Below are 22,301 nucleotides of genomic sequence, written 5' to 3' on the forward strand. Positions count from 1 at the left end.
TTATGTCTTTATTGTGGGAATTCTGGACACCTTCTACGAGCTTGCCCGGCAAAACTGCCCCGAAAGGCGGTAGGAGCCGCTGATAAAAACCATGAAGGCTCTGTTTCGGGAAACGACTCGGCCCGACAAGTGTAGGGGTCCGCTTGCCGAGCTTGAAAACTAACTCTCAGACCTCGCATTTCATTGTGCCAATGGTTCTCGTAGATCCAGAACAGCCTAAGCGGTTGCATGCAATAAAGGCATACATCGATAGTGGGGCTATTGGAAACTATGTGGATCGTGAATTGGTCTCTAGGATTAACATCCCTCTCCGTCCTAAAACCAGCAAAGATGTCATCACCACAGTCGATGGAACTGAAATTGCCTCTGGACCGGTAACACATTCCACTACTGAGGTGACTCTTATTGGTCCCGACGGCCATCGGGAGGGTGTTGTGTTTGATGTAATCAAGGCTCCACAGTTTCAGGTTATTCTTGGAATCCCTTGATTAGAGACACATAATCCTCAAATTGATTGGCGAGCTAAGAGAATAACCCTGCTACCCAGAAAACCTGAAGATTAATCTAGCATCTGTAACCTCTGCCTCCATGCAACTACCTCCGGAATACCAAGACTTTCAGGATGTCTTCCAAAAGGAACAGGCCAACACGTTACCTCTTCACAGATCGTACGATTGCCAAATCGATCTGGTGCCCGGTGCACAACCCCCTTGTAGCAGGATTTATGCCCTTACCGAACCTGAGAATATGCATTTGAGACAATATTTGGATCAATACCTAGCTAATGGTTTTATTCGCCCGTCAAAGTCCCCGGCATCCTCGGCTTTGTTCTTCATGTCCAAAAAAGAAGGCGACCTTAGAACTTGTATCGATTACCGCGCATTGAACCAGATAACGGTTAAAAACCGTCATCCTCTGCCTCTGATCCCTGAACTCCTTGACCAGGTGAAGGACGCTTGCATATACACCAAGTTTGATCTCCGGGGGGCTTATGATCTGGTACGAGTTAAAGAAGGCGACGAATGGAAAACTGCCTTCCGTACTAAATACGGATTATTCGAGTACCAGGTGATGCCTTTCGGATTGTGTAACGCGCCGGCTGCATTCCAATACTTCATGAATGATGTCCTTCGGGAACTCATCGATGTTTGTGTTGTTGTATATATCGATGACATTCTGGTGTACTCCTCTTCGGAATCTGATCACAGAAAACACGTCAGGGCAGTGCTTGAAAAACTGCGCCAACACAAACGATTTGCTAAATTGGAGAAATGTGTTTTCCATACCACAGAAGTCGAGTTTCTAGGTTTTATCCTGACACCCAAAGGAGTCCGAATGGTTTCAAGAAAAGTGGATGCCATCCTCAAATGGCCATCTCCTAGCTCTGTAAAAGGGGTTCAAAGCATGCTCGGCTTTGCCAATTTCTATCGCAGGTTTATCCCGGAATTTTCACGCGTGGTACAACCCATTACTGCACTCTTGAGGAAAAATAAATGTTTTGAATGGTCTGAAGAAGCCGAGCAGGCCTTTCAGGATTTAAAAGCTAAGTTTACCTCTGCACCTATATTGAAACACCCGCGTCCAGATCTCCCTTATGTCGTCGAGACTGACGCATCCAGCCTAGCCATGGGAGCTGTCCTGTCCCAAAGAGATCCCGAAACCAACCAACTGCATCCCGTAGCATTTTGGTCCAGAAAATTCTCGGCACCCGAGGTTAATTATGCAATCACGGACAAAGAACTGTTAGCCATTAAGTCCGCTTTTAAAGCCTGGCGGCATTATCTGCTTGGCGCTCGACATACCATCACAGTGATCACCGGAATTTACAGTATTTGAAAACCGCCAAGGCTCAGTCATCACGGCAGCTCCGATGGGCTTTGTTTTTCGCTGAATTTGATTTCGTGATTACCTATCGACCTGGCTGCAAGAATGGCAAAGCAGACGCCTTATCCCGAATGGGAATGGGAGAATCTGATACAAACTCAGAACCTGTACCAATAATTCCCGAACAGAGGATTCTAGGCATGACTTTGTTACAGACGCTTGAAGACATTCAAGCCAGAGTGAAACAACTCCTGGACCCTACAACCTTACAGGATTGGATACAAAAGGGATCAGACTTTACCATAGATAATGGTTTACCTTATTTCCAAGGACGATTATTCCTGCCACATAAGGAATTACACGAACTAGTTATTTCCGGTTATCATGATGCATTAATAGAGGGACACCCCGGTATTGCCAAGACAGAGGAAAAGGTGAAACGACAATTTTGGTGGCCCTCTTGGCGAAAAGATGTTAAATCTTTTGTGATGTCCTGTGGTGTTTGCGCCCAAAATAAAAGTCAAAAGAAAAGACCAGCCGGTCTCCTTCAACCTCTAGACATACCGCCAGCACCCTGGCACACCCTATCAATGGATTTTATTACGGACCTGCCTCCTTGTTCGGGTTACAATACTATTCTGGTAATTGTGGATTTGTTTTCCAAAATGGCCCACTTTATTCCTTTGAAAGGTTTACCTTCAGCTTCTGTCCTAGCCAAAGAATTACTCGAAAATATTGTTCGGCTACATGGATTCCTATCTGTACTAATCTCTGACCGGGGAAGCCAATTCATTTGCCACTTCTGGGGCAAATGTTGTCAAATGGCACAGATCGACGTAAGATTATCGACCAGTCACCACCCTCAGACCGATGGTCAGACCGAGAGGACAAATCAGACCCTTGAGCAATACTTACGGTGTATGTTACAGCAATCTGAAAGCAACTGGAAAGACATTCTTTGGATAGCCGAATACGCATATAATAATTCGGTACACTCTGGAACTGGCCACAGTCCTTTTTATACTTTGTTTGGGCATCACCCTCGAACCTCAAATCTTGACTCAACTCAGAACCTCGGAATGCCTGCAGTAGAACATCTGCATTCTACAATTACCCAAGCCTTCAAAGAGGCAACTACGCATTTACAACAAGCCAAGAGAAAATACAAGGAGAATGCTGATCTACATCGGAGTGAAGCACCTCCGTATCAGATTGGGGATCAAGTGTGGTTAGCTACCAGACATTTACCACTCAAAGGGCCTCAAACTTTTAACCCAAAATATCTGGGACCATATTCTATTACGGCAATAATTAACCCAGTGGCTGTTAAACTTGATTTACCAGCTAGTATGCGAATTCACCCTGTTTTTCATGTGTCACTTCTGAAACCAGTGGTACCCGGAACCCGACTACTCAAACCTCCAGAACCTATTCTAATAGATGGGGAGCCTGAATTCAAAGTGAAGAACATTTTAGACTCAAAAATGTTTAGGTCAAAATTGTTCTACCTAATTGATTGGAAGGGGTACGGACCTCAGGAGAGGTCGTGGGAACCCAGCGACCATGTGCATGCACCTCGATTAGTCAGGAAATTCCACCGACTCTTCCCAGACAAACCAAAACCCCCGGAGGGAACAACCTTGGGAGAGGGGCCTTGGGAGGGAGTGCTGTCATGATGCCCGCTCCCGGGGAGCCGGTTCAAGCCCTGCGTCCCCGAAAGCGGACATCCAGTCCCCAAGGAAGGACCCAGCAACCCCATATAGGGGCCCTTTGGACAGTGTCCTGGCGCCTACGGCGCCAGGCTCATAAAAGACATCAGTCCTGGCGCCATAGGCGCCAGGCTCATTATGGAAGTGCTTGGGTGCACTTACCTGATGCAGACCATGCTGCAGGATCCCGGCCTCCTTGAGGCCTGAAAGGAACTACTTTACCTGTGGGACTAATTTACCATCCGGGCGTGGTCGGGGAAGGATACATACCTGATTGGAGGAAGGATACATACCTGGAACTTCTTCCAAGGCTATTTAAACCCCAACCGAACAGCCACACGTGCTTCGCGTTGTTCTGCATCTAGCAGCTGAACGCTCACCGTGTCTGCTCCTGCATCCTGACTTCTGCCACGCCTGCCAGCATCCTGGATCACCTGCAAAGGAAGAGAAGAAGAGAACAGAAGAAGGAAAAGTCCTTACCTGCTAAATCCGCATCCCGGAGACATCTCGCCGACAATCCTGAAAAGGAAGACTTTCATTTAAAAGCTCATCGCGTCGATCGCTGCAGCGCCGCATTCCACTCACCTTTACAGGGCGCAGCGCCGCATTCCACTCACCTTTACAGGGCGCCTCCATGTTCAGCAGTGATCATCCGGATTCGCAGTGACGCCCCAGCGCCTAGGGAGAAAAAGACCAGAACAAAAGGTGAGAGAGAGAAGTGAATAAGGAAAGCTAATTCTCCATGTTAAGACTTACCTGTTGATTCATTCCCTTTTCATTTCGGGTTCGCGCCGCATCCTGGCATTTCCGGACCCCGGCCCCTAAGGGGAAAAAGAGACATCAGCGTTAATGAGCGAATGAAAAGACATTACCAAAAAACGCTCATTAAAGACTTACCTGATTTCTACAAGGATTTCACCTCTCATCTCGGGTCGGTGCCTGTTCCCCGGCATTCCGTACCCCGGCCCCTATGGGGAAAAAGACACTAGCATTAGTACATTAATGCATGGACACAAGGGGAACCTCTTATCAAAAAACTTACCTGGAAGCCAAGCAAGTTTGGTTCTCACCAATCCGAAAATCCAGTGAAGTAACTGGATACCAACGCGCCCGTGCATCAGAAGCAGGATGGAGAGCTCGTCCTTCCAGACCCTAAGGTGAGACGCTATGAGGAATCACAGAAGGGTTTCAAGGAGGGTGAGAGGGGAAAGTGGGAGGCTGATTGCATTACCCCGCAGACAGTTAATCCCCTATTTTTGCCTACAGAAGGATACTTCTGCGAGCCAGACAAGCCAGATTTGGGGGCCCGGTCCAGTCCGTCTTCCGAACCCTGTGCATCACCTTTGAAGAGGTCACAGCAGCGCGAACCAGGCCGGCGCCTCCGTGGGAGTCAGATGAGCGTTACAGTATCCTTTTTCCGATTTGTGTTAAAGTTGTGACACTACCTTACACATGCACAAGTGACACTCGGAGCCTTTGGCAGGAGAGTAAACCAAGGCTGTGGGTGCATGTGAAACCAGAGAGAGGGAACATGAGAATAAGATAGTTGAAAAGCAAGACAAACGATGGGTTTCCCCTACTTCGCTGGCTAAAGGGAAGCAACAAACAGTAGTACATGGAAGTTAAGCCAACGGAAAGGCAAAAAGGTTCACTCGAAGGACATCATTCAACCATATGGACAGGGAAAAAGGCCCCCCTAGCTGCCCCACAGATCATCATACATAAAACAAACAATTGATTTACAATATTATATTTATTTGTTACAAATAGAGTCTTAAAAAGATATTAAACTGTCTAAAGCTCTAGTACAATATACAGAAATATATCTTACAATTGGCTAAAAAAGTGCATACTGTTTAAAGTGCTAGTATTGAATAATGACTGCTGTGAAAGGTCGCAAGCCAATCAAATGCATGGAACCTAAGAATTAGGCTGGGCATGCCGTGGGTGGAGCCCCAAGCGAGTGAAGGGAATCACTCAAGTGGGGGACCCCCAGTCCCTCTGACCAGACTAAATATATAAACAATCAAATGAATATCAAAAACGCAGTCCAAATAATATTGAATCCAGAAAACCAAACAAAGAAGGTTTCATTTCAATAATCGAATCAGGAACACAAAAAGCGAACTAGTTCGCTTTTTGTGTTCCTGATATATATTTAGTCTGGTCAGAGTGACTGGGGGTCCCCCACTTGAGTGATTCCCTTCACTAGCTTGGGGCTCCACCCACGGCATGCCCAACCTAATTCTTAGGTTCCATGCGATTGTTTGGCTTGCGACCTTTCAAAGCAGTCATTATTCGACACTATCACTTTAAAGAGTATGCACTTTTTTAGCCAATTGTAAGATATATTGCTGTATATTGTACTAGAGCTTTAGACAATTTAATATCTTTTTAAGACTCTATTTGTAACAAATAAATATAATATTGTAAATCAATTGTTCATTTTATGTATGATGATCTGGGGGGCAGCTAGGGGGGCCTTTTTCCCTGTCCATATGGTTGAATGATGTCCTTCGAGTGAACCTTTTTGCCTTTCCGTTGGCTTAACTTCCATGTACTACTAAGATAGTTGAATAACCAACTTGGCAGGAGAGTGTACCAAGAAGGGCATATTGAGACAATAGGGTCAGGGACCCCCAACACAGTCTGGGAAAGAGAGCCAGGCTATTCTTTCTCTTCTCAGTACCCTGGGAGCCGAGTCTGCTCGCAAACGGTCTGGGATCCTCAGGTTGGCTTGGAAAAGGTCTCCAGGCCATTCTTCCTTGTCTCAGGACATGGGAGGCAGGTCTGCCAAACACAGATAAGGACATATCTTGAGCATTGAAGAGATAGAAATCACTTTGGATAAAACTGGAAAGACTTTGGGGAAAGAGAAGCAACACCTTCAGTCTTGTGGAACTTTTGTTTGCTTTTCTACACATTTTCTGAACTTTTGTTTTGAACTGCAAAGCTGGGCTGCAGGTCGGCAGCTAAAAACATTTCCCTTGTCACATTATATTAGGTTTAGCTTGTGAGGGATAAGTTTGGATTTGCCCACCGGACGGCAAACTTTACTTTGGACATTCTGACAGAGACAGTTTCATTTGCAAGTTTTGTTGAGGCTGGGAAACCCCTCAGAGATAAGGCTCGCTAGGACTTCCTCCAACTTCCCCTCATTTTTTTAATTAATAAGTCTTTGCCAATCAACATGCCACCTTTGTGTCCAATTTGAAGTCAAAGGCCAACACGCCCTGTTAAATAAACAGGACGCGTTTGCCTTGTTCGCACATTCACAGCACAGGAATTCTTATGAATGCCATCTTAATGCAGAAAACAAACACTTTCTAGATTTGAAAAGTGTTTGTTTAATATATTAGGATTGCCATTCATAGGACTGACTGTCCTATGAACGTGTTATTTAATTCTCTGCTCTCTGGCAGTAACAAGCTACAACTCACAGTAGCGGGCTCCTGCTTGATTACTGCCGCAGGAGCAGAGAATTACAAGAAAGAGATGAAACTGTTTCTGCTTACAAAATGGATGCCCCCATGCCTTTGAAAATCAGAACTTGGAGGCACATTTTGAATCTTATTTTTCATAGGAACTTATAAAAAAAATATGTCAACATACATTTTTAATTATGCCCAATATGTTTAAGCAATAACATTTTTGAGTGAACTACCCCTTTAAAGAGTTCCCATATAAAACGTCCTCCCATATCTCTGTAATTTTGTGGCAGGTCTCTCCCAACAGAATATGGCAGTTTAGGAGGTTCCAGCGCCGTTCCGCTTTGTTCTTGTAGTGGTCTTTTCTCCTTGGTCCTCTGTCCCAGGGTTTAAGGTGTTCCTACTTCTTTTTCTATGGTCTCCTCGAGGGTCTACCTTTGTGGGGGTGCCAGCCTCATGTTTAAAGGATTCTAGCACCTTTCTTCTTCTTTCAAAAGGGGGAGGCTCCTTCTGACACTGGCCTTCAATTAAGGCCAAGAACAGCACCCTACACCTCCTTGCCAATATTCCACTCCTTCTCAGCCCTTCTCTCTATCACTGCCTCCTTCACCTGCTGGATATTCCACCACTCCTTTTCCGCACTTCTCAATACCACATCTTCCTTCTCCTTACGGAGGCTTCTCATCACCTCCACCTATTTCAAAGCCTCTTCTGCCAACTCCTCATCTCTTTCCTCAGTCTCCTTCTCTTTTCATGTCCACCTCTCCCTGTCTGATAACACTTTCGAGCCATCTATGCTTCTCCCCTCCATACAGGATTTGTTGGTCATATCCAATGCAGGATCCTCAATGATGTCACAGATACTGCAGATGCTGGAGGTTCAGACCAGGCTTTTCCATGCTCACTCCTGATATGAGCATGATTCCCACGTCTTTTGCATTGGAGCATTAAGCCACAGGAGCTGGACAGATTAGGCAGGCACATGAACTGAAGAGGCATGCTGTCTGAGTTGGTATTTGTCTTACTCTATTGCTATAGAGGACAAGGCTTGGCCAATTATGGACTGGATAATCGGGGTAGTGTTCCAGGGACCCTGCCTTCCTGACCAGTGTAGCATCCTTTGCAACCCTGCCAGATAGTTCCCATCTGTTGGAGGTCAGAGTCCTATAACGCCGGGAGCAAACAAAGCAAACGGAAATTGTCCTATGAACCCTTTCCTAATCCCTAGAGATATCCTTAAGCGGCTGACGGAGATACTCATGTGTTGGCCTCGCTGTGGGACCCAATAATTGTTCTATAGCCTGAATCAGGACAACAGCTTCAGTTCAAAAACTCTCTCTGGGTATTCTGCTTCTCATAATAATAATATTCTTTGTTCCAATATAGCACTTCATAACAGATTCATTCAATTTCAAACCACTGCAGTAAAAGAGTTTATAATTACATAATTTATTTATTAAATGGTACTTGGCATTTCGACGTTGGTTTACTCTGATATGCCATCCTCTTTGTTTTTCATGTACGCATTTGCCCTGACTGAAAGCGCCCTGCCGCTGCCTTAACTATTGTATGCATTTGCCCTGACTCAAAGCGCGCTGCCACTGCCTTAACTATTGTATGCATTTGCCCTGACTCAAAGCGCCCTACCTCCCACATCTTGCAATATATTGCATTGTTCCTAAGGATCAGCATCGAGCCTTCCGTGCACACCATGCAGCCCACTAGGAAGATCCTCTACACATTTTTTAACCACCACCATCCTTGCGCCACCATAGTCTGTGCCATTGCAATCTCTCTAACTATACTGGATCTTACCAGAACATACTCTATCCCCACCTGCCCAGCTTCACAGCACCTTACCACCCATACTCCCTCCCAACACACCACTTCACCCTCCTACACCACTATGCAAGAGCCCCAAGGTCCACACACAACTAGCTCATTCCACATACAGAACCCCTCCTCCACTTCCAGCAGAAGCACCAGACTCAGAGCCCGAACTCGAACACTAGAACACACATGCCACCCCTCCTCCACCACGTCACGCAGTCTTCGCCTAGGCTCTCGATTCACTCAAAAATACACTTGGCACATCAAACACCCTCTCACTCTCAATCACACATCCAGGCCCAGCTAAACACACCACCTCATCAACACACCCCCCATCGTCCACACACCCAGCCTCCTCAATAGCACCAAAACCACAACCATACAACTGCCTCATCTAAATTGTGCCCTCCTTAATGTTAGATCACTCACTGCTCACGCCCTAGAAATAAATGATCTCCTAACCAATAACAACATTGACCTACTAGCCACTACCAAAACTTGGCTGCATGAGGCATCCGGCCCTGCCATCACCCTGGCACTCCCAGAAGGATACACCATCCTTAGAACAGACAGACTAGCCTGCCTAGGAGGGGGAGGAGTAGCCCTCATATTCAGAGAAACTCTCCCCCCTCAGATCCATTATCCCCCCCCTGGCAAAGCAACTCTGATATGCTCTCACTGTCCCCCAATTGCACCATCAACATACAAACGCTATACCGCCCCCCTGGTCTCCCATTAGACTTTCAGGGGCACCTCACTCACTTTCTCAGCAATAATATCAAAGGATCCACCAGGACTCTCCTTCTTAGAGACTTGAACCTAGTACTCAACGACAAGGCTGCAGCCACCCTTGTCAAAGAACTGAATGACCTAGGATTCACACAAAAAATCTCCACCCCTACACATAATAAAGGACGCACCCTCGACTGGGTCGCTGACCATAACTGTCTCACCACCATCACCGCTAACACAGCTCTACTTTGGAACGACCACAACCTACACCACCTACACCACCATAACTGTCTCACCTACCCACCACGTCCAGTTCTAAAAAGTCCACACCTGCACCTCCTACACTAGCTAGAAGCTCTAAACTCTCCTCAGACAATCTACGCCCGTATTTGAACATCTCAGCACTTGCCCACCCCGCCTCAGATGATCCCAACACATTAGCAAACATCTACAAAGACACTCTATCCAATCCCATCAACGCCATAGTGCCGTTGGAAAAAAAAAAAGGAAAAAAGACTCTTCACTCAAACTCTTGGTTCACGGATGGAATTACAATCCATGCGCTCTCGTAAGAGAGAGGCTTTAAAAAACTGGCAAATCAACCCTTGCGACAACACCAAGAACTGATTCAACCTTATCTCCAAACAATACAAAGAGGCCATCACTAAAGCGAAAGCCAAAGCCTTTAACACCCAAATCATTAATGCAAACTCGCAATCCAAAGAAATGTTTGCTATATTTAAGGAACTTACCTCTCCCCCTAACACACAAGATGAGATCATCAAAGATGAAGCCTGGTGTGCCAGTATCCAGGCTGCCATGCTGAATAAAATCAATCATCTGCAAAAAAAAATTAAGGACCTCCACAATGCACTTCACACCCATTCAGGGTTCAATAAGCCTCAATCCACTCCTTCTCCCAACAAACCGCTCTTCTCCTTTAGGGACATCTCCGAGCTCGAAGTCATTAACATCCTCAAAAACTTAAAACCTTCAATGTGTAAAGGAGACATCTGCCCCCCGAAGCTCGTCAAGGACTGCACCAACAGCCTTGCCCCTCTGCTAACAGCCTTCATCAATGCCTCTTTCAGAACCGGCATCATCCCTGTGAGCCTCAAAGAGGCATGGGTTTGCCCACTTCTCAAAAAACCCACACTAGACCCAACCCAACCTAACAACTACTGACCAATAACTACTGTACCCTTCCTCCTCAAGATTTTGGACAAAGCTGCCCATTGCCAAATCCAACAATTCTTTGAAGATAATTCCATCCTAGGAACTAGACAATCCGGTTTCCCTAGAGGACACCGTACTGAAATTGCCTTAGTAGATCTAAAAAACCAGATCACACAAATCATGGACACAGGAAAACCAGCCCTCCTACTACTCATAGAACTCTCGGCTGCGTTCGATCTCGTGGACCTTACGAATCTCACCTCAGACCTCACCCAATCAGCCAACTTCACTAAAGAAACAGCGCTCTGGGTCACTTCCTTCTTGGAGCGTAGAGCCATGAAGGTCTTCTCCAACATTGCTAACGCAGCCCCCACCACCATCCACTGTGGAGTCCCACAGGACTCATGCACTGCGCCTACGCTATACAACCTGTTTACGAAGCACCTCTTCGATAAGCTTGACGCCCTGGGTATCGCGTACACCAACTACGCAGACGATACCTAGGTACTCCTACCACTCTCTGGAGTATACCTCAAAGATGCTGAAGCACTCCACAAAATCTATTCTACCTTCCAGGCCTGGATGGCGGCCAACGCCCTCTGCCTCAATGGGCAGAAGACCAACATTATCATACTAGGTCTATAAACCACCCTAGTCAAACTAGATATACATACTCTAATTTCATCATTGATAATACCATTATCCCTGTGTCTACCTCTGTAAAGACCATAGGAGTTCACATAGACTCTACACTATCCATAACGAAGCAGGTCAGTGCCAACTCTTCCGCCTCAGCACACACCCTTAAACTCATAAATGCAATAAAGCCATACCTTTCCAAACCCAACTGCCTAACTATAGGCAGAGCAAACATCGGTGCCAAACTCGACTATTGTAACACCCTCCTAACTGGTACATCCGCTAAAAACATAAATCGACTCCAAATCACTCAGAACAATGCGTTAAGAGCAGCACTCAGCATCCCAAAAAGAAAAAACATTACGCATGCCAGACAAGAAGCCCACTGGCTCCCAGTAAAAGAGCGCATCACATTCAAAATCCTCACTCTCACCCACAAATGCCTCACCCGCACTGCACCCTCATATCTATCGGACACCATAACCAAATCCTCTTCCTCACGACCAGTCAGGACTCGCTACAACAACCAAATCGACACCCCCCACATACACAAAGTGAGAGCTGGAGGGTTAAGCTTCCCCTACATAGCCGCTAAATCCTTGAACTCTCTACCTACTGACATCAGAGCTGAAAACTCCCTCCTCGCCTTCCGAAAAAAAACAAAAAACCACCCTTTTCATTTAATCCCACTCTAGCGCATGCCAGAGTCAATGTAACTGTAACCAAGAAGCATTATCCGTAATTATGAAAAATTGTCTGTAACCAGTGATAAGAACTATCGTAACTGTTTAACCATGAACAATTTCTGTAACTAAGAAAAAAATGTCTATAACTAGTGCCACGATGCCCCTGGGCTGCTGTGCACTCAACAAATGCGAATAAATAAATAAATAAGGAAGTACCATGCAGCCACTCCGCATGGCATGTCACCAGTGAACTTAGATCTGTCAGGAAAGATTATTAACTGGTTAGAGCTCAGTCCAAAATCCTGCGCTCATCAGCTGGCAACATTTTCAATTTACTACAAAAAGAAGTTCCAATTGGAAAAACAATCTCTGCTCTCAGCCACTACAGGTGTACAGCTGAGGGCGGTTGGACAGTGGCGGGCCCTGGGGGGATACAACTTGACTATAAAGAATCCATATAACAGGTTTCTGTGTAGTCGGATGGAGGCAGAAGTTTGCAAGTTGGGGCAGGACAGCAAAAAAAAAGAGATGGGAGAGCAGGAGAAAGAAGTGCAGCTGTTGAAGATGAGGGAGAAGAAAGGCGACAGGTAGAAGAGAGATTGGTAGATAAAGGTGGGGAAGATCTGTAGAGTGGAATATAAGGAGGAGGAGGTTGGCAAAGGGCAAGCAGAATGGAGAGAGAGATGTGTTTGGAGAAACGACAGTGGAACATCAGATGGAGGGGTGAGAAAGAGGAGTGATGGAACAAATGGAGGATGTTGGGAAAGAGACGGAAGAGAAAAGAGGTACACACCCGTAACGCCACTTGACGGTTAGGCAGCACGCCTGGCTTCAGAGAGGTCAGCAGGCCATGAGCGAGTTTGCTTAACGGGACAAATCTGCCATTCCAGTATTGAGGCAGAAGTGTGCTGCATTGCAGATTGGTGCAGGAGAGAGTTTGCAAGGAGGTTGATGGGATGGGGGTGTTATGGAGGAGCTGTGAATAGGATTTGGGAGAGCCCCTTTAAAACCTAAATCACAGCTCTGGTGGCCAGCTCCAATTTCATTGGGGGGATTTAGTGGTTACTTGCCTGGGCAGTTTGGAGAGGACGCCCAAAAAAGATTAATAGGGAGGCAGGCAGGCATGGTGGGTGGGCTTATTTGTGCTGCTGTTGGGAGCTAGGCTGATGCAAGTTCACTGAATGGAAAAGCATTTTCATTTAGACCATCCGTGTGGAGTGTTTTTGGACAGGGCATTCATAAAGAGGCAAAATTACGCAGAAAAGAAAGTCAAGAGAAAGAGGGAGTGCCAACACCAAGAGGCACAAATTCCTATCTTAAAAAGGTCTGGTGCAGCATCCTACAAACCTGGAACCTCACAATTCTAAGCTGGCACAGCTGGGTATTAAGGAGAACAACATCCTGAGGAAAGCTACAAAGGAGCAACCACTCAACCAAGACAAGGAAACATTGGCAGGGCACTTAAACCTTAAGGACTGTGAGTGAATTCTATCTGGCCCCCAGCTGGCCGGAGGCCTTAGTCGTCACAGACGCATTACTGAAAGGCTGGGGTGCTCACTGCGGGGATCTGCAGGTGAGCAGACTTTGTTCCCTGATAGAGCGGCAGTGGCACATCAACCTGTTGGAGCTGTGAGCCATCAGACTAGCACTGATGGCTTTTGAGCTGTCCCTTCAGGGTAAGAATGTACTGGTCTTGACGGACAGCACAGTGGCCATGGACTGCCTCAAAAGAGGCATGAGTGTAGTCATTGCCCCTATGCAGGGAGGCCATGCAGCTTTGGTTCTGGGTGCTAGAGAACAAGATCTCTACCCCTGCAGCCCATCTAGTAAGAACGGAGAATTTGTTGGCAGATGTCCTGAGCATGCAGGATTTAGTCTCCCACGAGTGTGAAATTTGCCCAGAGATCATTGCGTTCTTTGACCTTTGGTCAGTAGAATTGTTTGCAATGAGAGCCAGATTGAAGTGCAGATGGTTCTGCTCGAGGGAACTTTCCCCCAGGGAGCCCTGGAAGACGCTTTCTTGGTGGAGTGGACATTGGACATCTACTCTGCATTTCCCCCGATTCCAATTATCCCGCTCGCTCTGAGGAGGTTGAGGAATTGTTGCCTAATTCTAATCACCTCGGATTGGGTGAGGATGAATTGGCCTGGAAGTTCTCGAACTGACCATGTGTTCACCTCCCTGTCATCCTTGGAGGGCAGATCATTTGTCCCAGTTAGAAGGTTTGGTGCTTCACCCGGACCCAGAGTCGATCAGCCTCTATGTGTGGCTTTTGAGAGGCTAAGGTATGATGGATGGGACTTGACGGATGATATTTTGGAGTTGCTGTTGGCTGCATGCAGGATTTCTATGAGGCCCATCTATGCATTCAGATGGATGACGTTCGAGGCATGGTGCAGGGAAGAGAGGTACAGACCCAGTGTTTTGGCCCACCTCAGTGGTCTTGGAGTTTTTGTTGGCTCTAGCCAAGCAAAGTTCACAGGTGGGCATGGTGAAAGGGTGTCAGGCTTCTCTTGAACGGCAGATAGCACAGGGGCAACATGCTGTTCTTGGAAGCAAGATCACGTAGAGCAACAGAGGTTTGAATCCCGTATCCTAGCCTAGAAACCGAACTCAGGTACGATATTAGGCACGTTATTAGAAGACAAATAAATAAATAAATCTTTCTCTGTTTAAGAGGCTACCCTACCAAAGTTCTTTCTTTTCGGTTCCCTTAGTTGTCCAGTTTCTCAAAGGGCTTTTGAAAATGCTTCCCCAAGCCCAATTTATGGTTCCAGCTTGGAAGCTTCATCTGGTCCTTTCCTTCTAGCTGGTAGCCCCTTTTGAGCCTTGAGACTCTATGCCAATCAAGCTTCTTTCTTTAAAGACAGTGGGCCTCATTACGAGTATGGCGGTAAGTGGCAAATATGGCAGTAACTCTAACACCAATTTTACCACTACGCCAAATCATAAGGTCGGGCCTGGAGTGGAGGATTTACCTAAAAATAATGAGGAAGTACACCGCCAGTGCCACTTGTAATCCGGCAGTAATTCCGCTGGACCAAGTTGAGCTAGCAGTAATTCAGTTGGGTGGTATTCTGGCAGATTTACTGCTGTTATAGCGCCCAACTCGTATTGAGGCACAGTGTTCCTAATAGCGATGACATCGGCCAGGCATGTGAGTGAGATGCAGGCACTTTCTTGTAAAGCCCCGTTTCTCCAGTTATTTTTTTTAAGGAGAAAATCAAACTGAGGCGATATTAAAGAAGGCCGCTGGCCGACCCTGTCGGTAATGGGCCACCGCTCAAGCTAATGGCCTAAGTGCAGCGAGGGTCTCTTAACCTGTGCAGTGGTTTCCGTTACCGGCAGAGTATGCCTGCCACCTCCTTTGTTATCGCCATTAGCACCTGTGTAGTTCCTTACCTGGGTTCTAATGGTGGGTTTTTTGTTGCTGAAAGAAACTTACCTTTGTGGCGTGGCCCCATGCCGTGCAGTGCTGGTATCCGGGCAGTCCGTTTTCAGTGTTGATGACTGACAGCATTGAAGAGGGACTGCCTGGACAACAGCACTGCACTGCTTTCTTTTTGGGGGAAAAACACACTCTTAGCATCCATGTAGGAAACTACGCAGGTCCTAAGAGGTGAGGGGGCAGAGAGAGCGGGGAAGGGAAGGGGGCACTGCCTGCCCAGGCAGCTCCGCACGCAGGCTTGTACCATACAGTATAGCTCACGTTCTGAGCCTTCTGATTGGCCAGCGCCCCGTCCCAGGGTGCCAATGAGAGTTAGTCCGTCATTTTTGCCGAAAGATATGTCGGATTTTCACTTTAACCAGAACTTCAAGTTGCTGGTGTTTTTTACACTGTCTCACCCATAGAAGGAGGAGGAGAGGCTCCATGGATTGAATCCGAAATGGGCACTGAGCTACTGTGTGACTAGGATGGCACTCTTTTTCAGGGACAACCAGTTGTCTATTGCATTCTCTCAGGTGTGTTTGGGCCAATGTGGATATAACAGAACATCATCTCACTGAATCGTTTTGTGCATAGCCGTGCTATGAAAAGGTGGCAAAAGAGGCCTCAATGGGTCTCTTGGCATACTCCACTGGCAGGGGTTAGGGGGGCGGCTTCTTCCTCCGCTTTTCAGAGAGGTTGTGCTTTTGAACGATATCTGCCAGGCCATCACATAGGTGTTTCTTCACACATTCGCAAAGCGTTGCAGTTTGGATTTGTTTAGCGGCAGGGATGCCCAGTTTGGCCAGGCCATTTGTGAAGGTTTTCTGGTATAATCATTCCAGCCTCATTGTAGTGTACTGCTGTTGGGATCTGTGTGAGGAAGCAATCCATTGAAGGAAAAATTGCTTACTGATAATATTTTTCTATAGATTCTCCTCCCACAGATTCTTCTTCACCCTCTCAGCCTACCCTGCTTCTGAAAGGTTTCTTGTGGCTGAGTTTTAAGAGGAGTAAAAAAACAAAATGAAGAAACTGCAAATTAAGCCAAGATGAAAAGTCTGGTGACGTTCTTGAGGTTGGTTCTTCATAAGCAAAACATTCATTTTACATTTTTATGAACTGATTTTCCTTGGTATGGGGAACAATTCCTTTGACTGCTGAGTGTGGGGAAAAGATGTTGGGGAACTGAGGTATGGAGAGTAGTGCGATCTATATGTTTGCACGACGACGTCCTGATCGTAGACGAGGAGCACGAGAGCCCAGGAAGGTAACATCATGCCACACTATGCCCCCTGTCGAGATTTTCCAAGAACAGCATGCGCTGGAAGGTATCTATCCAGATGAGGAATATGCGGGAAGAGAATCCATAGAAAGCTCATTACCAGTAAGTAATTTTTCCTTTAATGCAAAACTGAAGCACTTCTTTAAAAAGGAACATAAGTACCCTGACGGAAAGATTGCTAGGTACTATCTTTATCCAATACTTGCTTTTGAAGTAGGTGAAATCTTATACTTTTTCAAAAGTGTTTTGTAAAGTGAAGTCTTTTTTTGCATTGGCTCTATTTTAAAGCTTCAAATGAAACAACAGTAAGACCTTTTTCTGAATATGTCTACAGTAAACTGATTTGGTGAAATTGTGCACAGTTGTAAGAGGATTATTTGTATTTGTTGTCAATACAATAAACTTCAAGTCATTCTTGTTGTTTAGATCACCTTTCTTGAATTCTTTGAGGCTCTTTTGTCATGTGCAACTGTATATGTTACCCCTGATGTGATGGATAAGATATGTCCTTTACCACAAGAAATAAAAGTGGACAAAAGCCTCCTCATAGAACAACCGAATGATTCAAGTCTGCAGCATGACGGATTACCTCAGGAACAACCTGCGCACCCAGAGCAACCATTGCCTCAGGTATGTTATTGATTCTTCTGTATTTCATTGAAAATGCAGAAATTACTTTAAATGTTACAAAAAAGAATAGCAATTCAGTATTACCCATTGATAAGTCAGCATGGCTTGTTGATAAGTGCTTAAACAGCCCCTGGACGCGGCCCTGAAAATGATCTGTGGCACAGACTGAATCAGATTTGTGGCCCAATACCTGTTCTAAAAACATATTGTGCGGCATCAGAGAAACTAGAACCCTTTCCTCCCCTCACCATGTCACTCTCCAACCCACTGGCAGCTTTCCTGCTGCAAACACTGCCCTCTCCAATATTGAACTTTAAAGAAACATTTTGCAATTGGAAACACATCCACAGTTTAGGAGTGATCTCCCCATGATCTTTTTAGTGGGCTTTGGGCCTTCACTGTTCAGAGGGCTCTGATGATGACCTCCAACAACCAAGAAGCCACTGTTGTAAAAATATTCCTGGAGCCATGATAACTAAGCAGGTGTTTCAGACAGGCAGTTGACCCATTTGGTGGACACATAGTAGCATGGTCATAATAGTTCTTAAACACGAAAAACAATGGAATTCACTGCATCCTTCTTTACTTGGTTAAATGTCGTTACAAGGCCTTGTTCAGATATACACTCACTATTCTGAAGCTTTCTGAAGAACATTGTATATGGATTTACACCCCAGGTGACGAAGGCTTCCTTCTCTTTGCAGTCTACATGTTTATACCGCTATTGGCAGAACCTATGGGCTACTGTTCTGTATTTTTCAGACACTTTAACCAACAGCACTCCTTCTAATGAAGACCTGCTATTGGGTTGTGAACTTCTCAGAATTCTAAAGGGTACTTGGAGTTTCCCGAGCAGGAATCTTTGAAATGGAGAGACCATGTCACTGGCCAGGAGGAACATAAATGTATACTCCTGGGGATAGTTATTGAAGTTGCTTTGGTTGTCAAAACGGGCAAATGGTCATTTTAAAGTTTCAGCATCCTCTTAAATGGAGCCAAATTCTTCCAGTTTTACCACTGTGATCGGACGAGGAGGTGTGTCACCTGTTGTCTATGTTTTCGTTCTCTCATAGACAAGTGCACTGTGCACTTTTGGTAGCTCACATAAGCTAATTCAGCAGTGTCACATAAAGTGTGAGCAGTTTCAGCCAATGCTTGGTCCTCTACATGAACTATCTTTGCAATGGAGAAATTCATCAGCTCACAGCTCTTGCATATGCGCATAACAACCTGCAGCGCATTGGTCTTCCACAGTCACCATTTTCTAATGTAGCCCTTTTATATACTATGCTCTTTTATCTTGAGAAACTGGCACATTTTTATCAGCAGCACAAAAAACGATTGGATGCTCCCATTATATAAGGATTGTCAATGAGTTTTATAAGAATAGTTTTGTATCTAGATATGCAACAACACTTTCTTCCAATTACATTGGTGTTAGCTATGATGTCCTTAGCAAGCAACTTGTTTTGAGAGACAAGCGTTAACTCTTAATAGAAATAAAACAGAAGAATATACTTATTGAAAATGATCTGCAACCTGTTTAATTTGCAAATCATACTCTTCTTTATTGCGTGTAAGGGGTGAGAATGAGAACATGATACCTGTTTTAGTGTTTTGGCACATTAACCAGATGTTTCATCAGCTCACTGCAAGACGCACTAGCCTTCTAAATGTCCTGCACCTATCGTACCAATTGAGGTGGCCGGATATTTGAGTGAGTTAAGTGCAAGCTTTTGAGATCTGTATACAGCCTGTGGGCCACATGTTGAAATCCTAATTGGTTAAAAGTAGCACCTAGACAGTACAGTGCTACGCAACAGCAAGCACAGAGATAGAATGTGCTATATACAAAACAAGCGATTACTTGTATCTCCCCGGAGAAGCGGGAATTGCATTTAATTGTGTTCAAAGTATGCTGGGTCTAATGGGCACACTTATCCCCTGCATAAGTACAGCCAGGGATATAAATATGTTGGATAACCTCATTTTAACCCAACACTAAGATTGGTACTTGGAAAATGTCCATGTAGGTATAATCTAGTATAGTAGTGTTCACTTAGCTGAGTGGTGTCCACAAAGACGCAGAACACAAATACTGAGGTAAAAACAGATTTTATTCAGCAAATAAAAGTTCTCTTTCTGGGTTAAACTCAGAATAGAAAGAACCCAAGGTGTAGGATAGTCTCCTTTCTGGAAATTCCAACAAGGTTTGGGGTCTTCCCGTCTTCCCCCCAATTCTTAGAACTTCCCCCTTGGATGACTTCCTGCTTGGTTTGATTTGTCAGTGGGATATGACCACCTCCAGTGCATTCCGATGAATTTGTAGATGTTGGTGAGTACAACCATGAGTTGCAGGTAGTAGGTGATCTTCTCGGCCAAGCTGAGAAAGAGCCAACTGGGTTGGCCTTCCCAGCTTTTCTTCAGGACTTCAGAGGATCTTGCTGCACACCACCCCACAGGGTCCTTGGCCACCTCTTTGCCATCTCTCTCTGGGCCTGCTCTGGTCCTACTCCTCCTTGATGCCCTACCATGTACTGGTGGAGGGCGCCTGAGCATCTCTGATGCCGCCAAGCCAGGCACCAGAGGATGGTAGGCATTTCACACCATTCCGCTGGTCATGAGTATTTGGCGGCGATACAGTTGAATAACGTCCTCTAGTCTGCTGTCTCTTGAAGTGTGTTTCCTTCTTTAGATCCCTTGCTGCCCCTTTACACCTCTCTTTCGGATGTGAGTGTAGTCCTGCGTCTTTTAAAGGATTATGGGGATAATTTTCTGGTCTCATAAGGGGTTTCACTGCCTCGTCCTAGGGTCCTGTATCTACCACCAGCCCACCCAATCTGCTTGCTGCTGCACAAAACAAGCTGGAGGGCATGTCTCTAAGCTTGCCATGTGGTCCTCCTGTCTTCAGGTTGTCCTCCTCGATGCTCTGCAATGTGCTTGTGCATTCTCCTCCTCCCAGACAATTTGTAGGTTTACGCTGCCTCTCAACCATACTCCTCTTTCCTTACTCCTTCAAAAAAATTCTAGGTGTTCTCTCTCCTTCTTCCTTCCCTTCATCCCCACCAAATCATTCTTCATTTTCCCTTCCCCAGTTTTCAACACACAATGTCACCTCTGCTCTGATATCTTGCAACTGCTCACCTTCTTCCCCTCCCCAAAACATACTTCTTCACCCCCTTGTCCTGTAGTTCCACCGCTTCCAACCTCACCTGCTTTATCATCTCCCCCTGCACCTTCAACTTGTCCATACTCTCCCACTTCACCTTGTCCAAACTCTTCTATAATAGCTTCATCACTGGGGTCCACGTTGCTCTTCTGCTCCAACTCCCACAACGGTACTTCCTCAGAGCACTCTTTTCAAACTCACCCTCTAGGTCCTGTCCTTCCCAATCAGCTACAGCTGAATTTCATAATTGTTCCAGTTCAGGATTTGACAGTGGCGCAAGGGGTTTATGGGCTGAGGTATAGCTTATTCATTTTTGCAGCTTTTCTGAGTGATTTGGGCCAAACCTTCAAAAGGCTGTTTGGCCATCTTGGACTGGGAGAAATAATGCATGCAACAATGGAGCGTGCACACTGGAATCCGTGAGGGGAGTAGGTGGGGCCTGTGGCTGCTTCTCATCTACCTATTTGTTTTTTTAAATATGTGGTGAGCATATCTCCATCTTGTTCATTAACAGTGAGTAATGCCCTATTGGAAATGCATTCATAATACTGCGGTCCAATCCCACCAGACCCACAGAGCCCAACATTACATCTCTGACAGTTTCTTAAAAGGACAGTTTTAGTAGAAGTTCTAAGGTGGCAGTTCCCTGCCACCTACTCCCTGTGTTGTGAGGGAGAGCAGGGCATCCCTCCATATTGATACCGGGACCCACATCACATAAAGAATAGTGGGGCCAGACACTGTGAGTTGCCCCCACACACACCAAGACCAGGCAGGGGGCATCATCACAAACACTTGTTCCATCTGGAAAGATGTCACCTGAATCAACAATATTTATTCTTTCCACACCTTCTCCGGAACACTTGCTGTCAGCATGAAAGGGGGAAAGGCATAGGGCCTCATTATAAGGCTGGCGCTCCCGGAAGGAAGGGGGCCGGTACAGCTCCGGCCCCCTTCATTCCGGGAGCGCGGATTACAAGTTTCCCATCGCGGGACCCGGATCGCACGCCTGGTAAAACCAGACGTGCTTTCCGCGTACTGCAAGAGGAAGAGGGAGGCAATCACGGGCCAGATGTATTTTGCCCGTTATTACCTCCCTCCCCATTTCCATTGAGCCCTTTGGGGGCTCAAATGGGAATGGGGATGAGTTCCTGCATGGAGGACTTACCGGCTCCTCCTATCTCGGAGTAACCCGGTAAGTCCCCATTGCAGGAACCTGGTAATGGAGCCCGGAACAGAGGCAGCCATGGAGCTAAAAGCTCCATGGCTACCTCCATTCTCGTAATGAGGCCCATAGTCTTTACCTGGATCCCAAGGGTGAAGCAGTGAATCCAACACTATGGCATGCAGATTCAGCCTCCTGTTGAATAAGTAGGCAGCTGTGTGAAGTGTGGCGGACAGGTCCATCTGAAACAGACTGCAGACACCAGAAGCCTCAAATGGGCAGGCTCTCAATTGCCAATCGCTGAGGTCCTGAAGATATATGGAATATGTAAGGGTGTCGAAGAAGGAAGCTGAAACAAAGATGGCATGGTGGTGGTTATAGACTTTTATTTCTGCATGAAAAAGGCTCTCACTATCCCTAACTTCTAAACTAATACTAAAGGGTCCATCAGGTTGCCTGTCAAAACAAACTCTGCCATCCTTTGTCACAACCTACTTTTATCCCTCACACTACAACAGAAGGATAATCTAACAGAAAGTTCCTTCTCCAGGAGAATGCCTCCCAACTATGATGCTTGATAGTTTTAAAAGAATGTTCTCT

The 22,301-nt window shown here is 46.0% G+C and overlaps 1 protein-coding gene across 3 annotated transcripts in view; it reads left to right on the plus strand.

Moving 5' to 3' along the window:
* RSPH10B (radial spoke head 10 homolog B) overlaps positions 1-22,301 on the plus strand; it is a 765,802-nt gene that overhangs the window by 494,283 nt on the left and 249,218 nt on the right. For all 3 annotated transcript variants that reach the window (XM_069645637.1, XM_069645638.1, XM_069645639.1), the window contains exon 17: positions 17,164-17,367. In XM_069645637.1, the coding sequence (XP_069501738.1) occupies positions 17,164-17,367 (204 nt within the window). The remainder of the gene's footprint in view (positions 1-17,163; positions 17,368-22,301) is intronic.

This window comes from Ambystoma mexicanum, chromosome 2p, assembly GCF_040938575.1.
Source record: "Ambystoma mexicanum isolate Mex_15411 chromosome 2p, UKY_AmexF1_1, whole genome shotgun sequence".
Taxonomy (NCBI): Eukaryota; Metazoa; Chordata; class Amphibia; order Caudata; family Ambystomatidae; genus Ambystoma; species Ambystoma mexicanum.